General features: G+C 40.8%; 1 protein-coding gene across 1 annotated transcript; it reads right to left on the reverse strand.

The window, feature by feature from the left end:
• Nucleotides 1-11: 11 nt before the first annotated feature.
• On the reverse strand, nt 12-709 carry LOC106938750 (E3 ubiquitin/ISG15 ligase TRIM25-like; the record flags this gene model as incomplete). Its single annotated transcript, XM_015020895.1, has 1 exon — nt 12-709. A coding segment is annotated over exon 1 (630 nt), but the record flags the coding sequence as incomplete, so codon positions are not given.
• Nucleotides 710-2232: the final 1523 nt, after the last annotated feature.

Consider the following 2232-nt stretch of genomic DNA (forward strand, 5'->3'; position numbering starts at 1 on the left):
CTGTCCTGGATTCTCTGCTGGATGTTTCCTCGTCTCTCCTCCAGCTCTCTCTGCCTCTCAGTCCTTTCTGCTGCAGCTGACACTGTGTCATGACCTTGATGGTCATCCGGTAAACAGCGACTACAGATAGACTTCTGATCAGTGCGGCAGAACATCTTCATCACCTCATCATGCTTAGAGCAGATGTTCTTCTGGAGGTTCTTGGACGGCTCCACCAGCTTGTGTTTCTTTAAAGGAGCCACTTCATAATGAGCCTGAAGGTGTTTCTCACAATAAGAGGCCAGACAAATTAAACAGGACTTGATGGCTTTCAGTTTCCTCCCAGTGCAGAAATCACAGGCCACATCTTCAGGTCCAGCATAGCGGTGATCAGCAGGAGCAGCTTGGAGTCCAGTCTTCTTCAGCTCCTCTAACAAAGCTGCTAACATGGTGTTTTTCTGCAGATCAGGCCTCAGTATAAAGGTTTTCCTGCACTGAGGGCAGCTGTGAAGTCTTTTCTTGTCCTCTCCATCCCAGTGATCTGTAATACAGTTCATACAGTAGCTGTGTCCACAGGGAATCGTCACCGGATCCTTCAGTAGATCCAGGCAGATCGAACAGCAGAAGGTTTCTTGGTCCAGTCGAACTGCTTGCTGCGCCATTTCTCCTCTCAGCAACAGTGACTGTGAGTTTAATTTTCTGGGAACAGAAACTAGGCTGAGATCTGATCTACGGATCTGTCAGGGTTGACACCTATTAAACACAGCACATAATACAGGAAAGACAAGAGAAAGTTAGATTCTTAATACTCGCGAGGAGAACAGACAGAGATGTGCTTTCAGTTACAATCTCCAACTGCTCTGAAGCACATTTGCCTGCCCCTCTCTTTTTATTGTCTTTAGGATCCCTAATCACAGAGAGCGCTGTAACTCTAAGGGGAGGGGAAAAGACACTTCATCACACAGTCACAGCGCCAAGATTATAGCTAACTAACAACACAATCTATCTCGCACTAGCTTATCCAGTTCCTGACCCAGGATCAAGCAGGACAAGTTGTACATCTTCACGGCGATGGTTTTATAGCTATCTAAGAGGTCAAAGCAGGCCGTTCTGAGAAGAGCTGCTGTCACTGCTCTTCTTCAGAGAGGCCTCCTCTGAGGAAGGAAGCAGAGTGATTAACAATACAGAAACATTCCTTAAAACCTATGACTAAACTAAATAAGTAAGAATACATAAACTAAGAACATAATAAAGATATAACAAATAGTTGATAATAATACAATTTACCTAACAGGATCACTTTTCAGTGCAGGGAGGCAGCAGCCAATCAGCTTTCACCTTCAGCAGGTGTTGATGTCACCCAGGTTCAAGTTTCAGGCCAGGAAGGGAGAAAACAAGGAAACTTGAGAAAAAAGAGGAGTTTCGAGGTTTGAAAGCTTGAAGAAAAGGGAATATATTTATATACTGATTCTTGAAAGAGGACAGGTTTGAGCAAAACACTTAATGTGTAAAACAGTAAACAATTTCATTTAATTCAATTCAGTTCAATTCAATTCAATTCAATTCAATTCAGTAGAGCTTATTTGTGCTTTATTTAGCACCAAGTCAGGTAAGAAATCGTATGTATAAATTCAGAGTAATGGTGTAAAGGAACAAACAGAAGGTGAGTTAAACATTTATAAGAGTGAATCCTGTCACCTCCACATAATTTACACCATGAGGTCAAACAGGAAGGTAAAGGGAGCTACGTTAAAAATAAAATGTGTAAGAATCAAATTGGAATTTTACTCAGTGATTAAAAATACAAATTCATTCTATGTAATTAATAATAATGAAGCAAAAATGAACAATTTCTGGATTCTGAGTCATGTAACAACATGACTTTCCTGCAGAGGGCAGCATCCCATCACCAACAGCTCAGCAGAGAAGCAACATGACAGTTTTATTCTAATCTGTTCACAATCTTTTCAAATAATGATGTTGAAAAATGAACAAATTTATCAAAATCAGAACATCAGATTTGAAGATAAGAAAGACTGAAAGCTCTGACAATTAATTTCTGAGCAGTTTAGACAAAGAAACAGCGATAATCACCAAAATAATCTCCTTGTGGAGTAAAACTTAGAATCAAACTCACTAGACTTTCAATGGATTCTGTCCATTTGGTTTACACAACTCAGCAGAACCTCCAGTATTACAAACCCAAACTCCAGCGTGAAGTGGCTGAGTGAATCTGGTCTGGACTCTGTGGAT

The sequence above is a fragment of the Poecilia latipinna genome, unplaced genomic scaffold (genome assembly GCF_001443285.1).
Source record: "Poecilia latipinna isolate Pla-1442-1.1 unplaced genomic scaffold, P_latipinna-1.0 Scaffold2681, whole genome shotgun sequence".
Classification (NCBI taxonomy): Eukaryota; Metazoa; Chordata; class Actinopteri; order Cyprinodontiformes; family Poeciliidae; genus Poecilia; species Poecilia latipinna.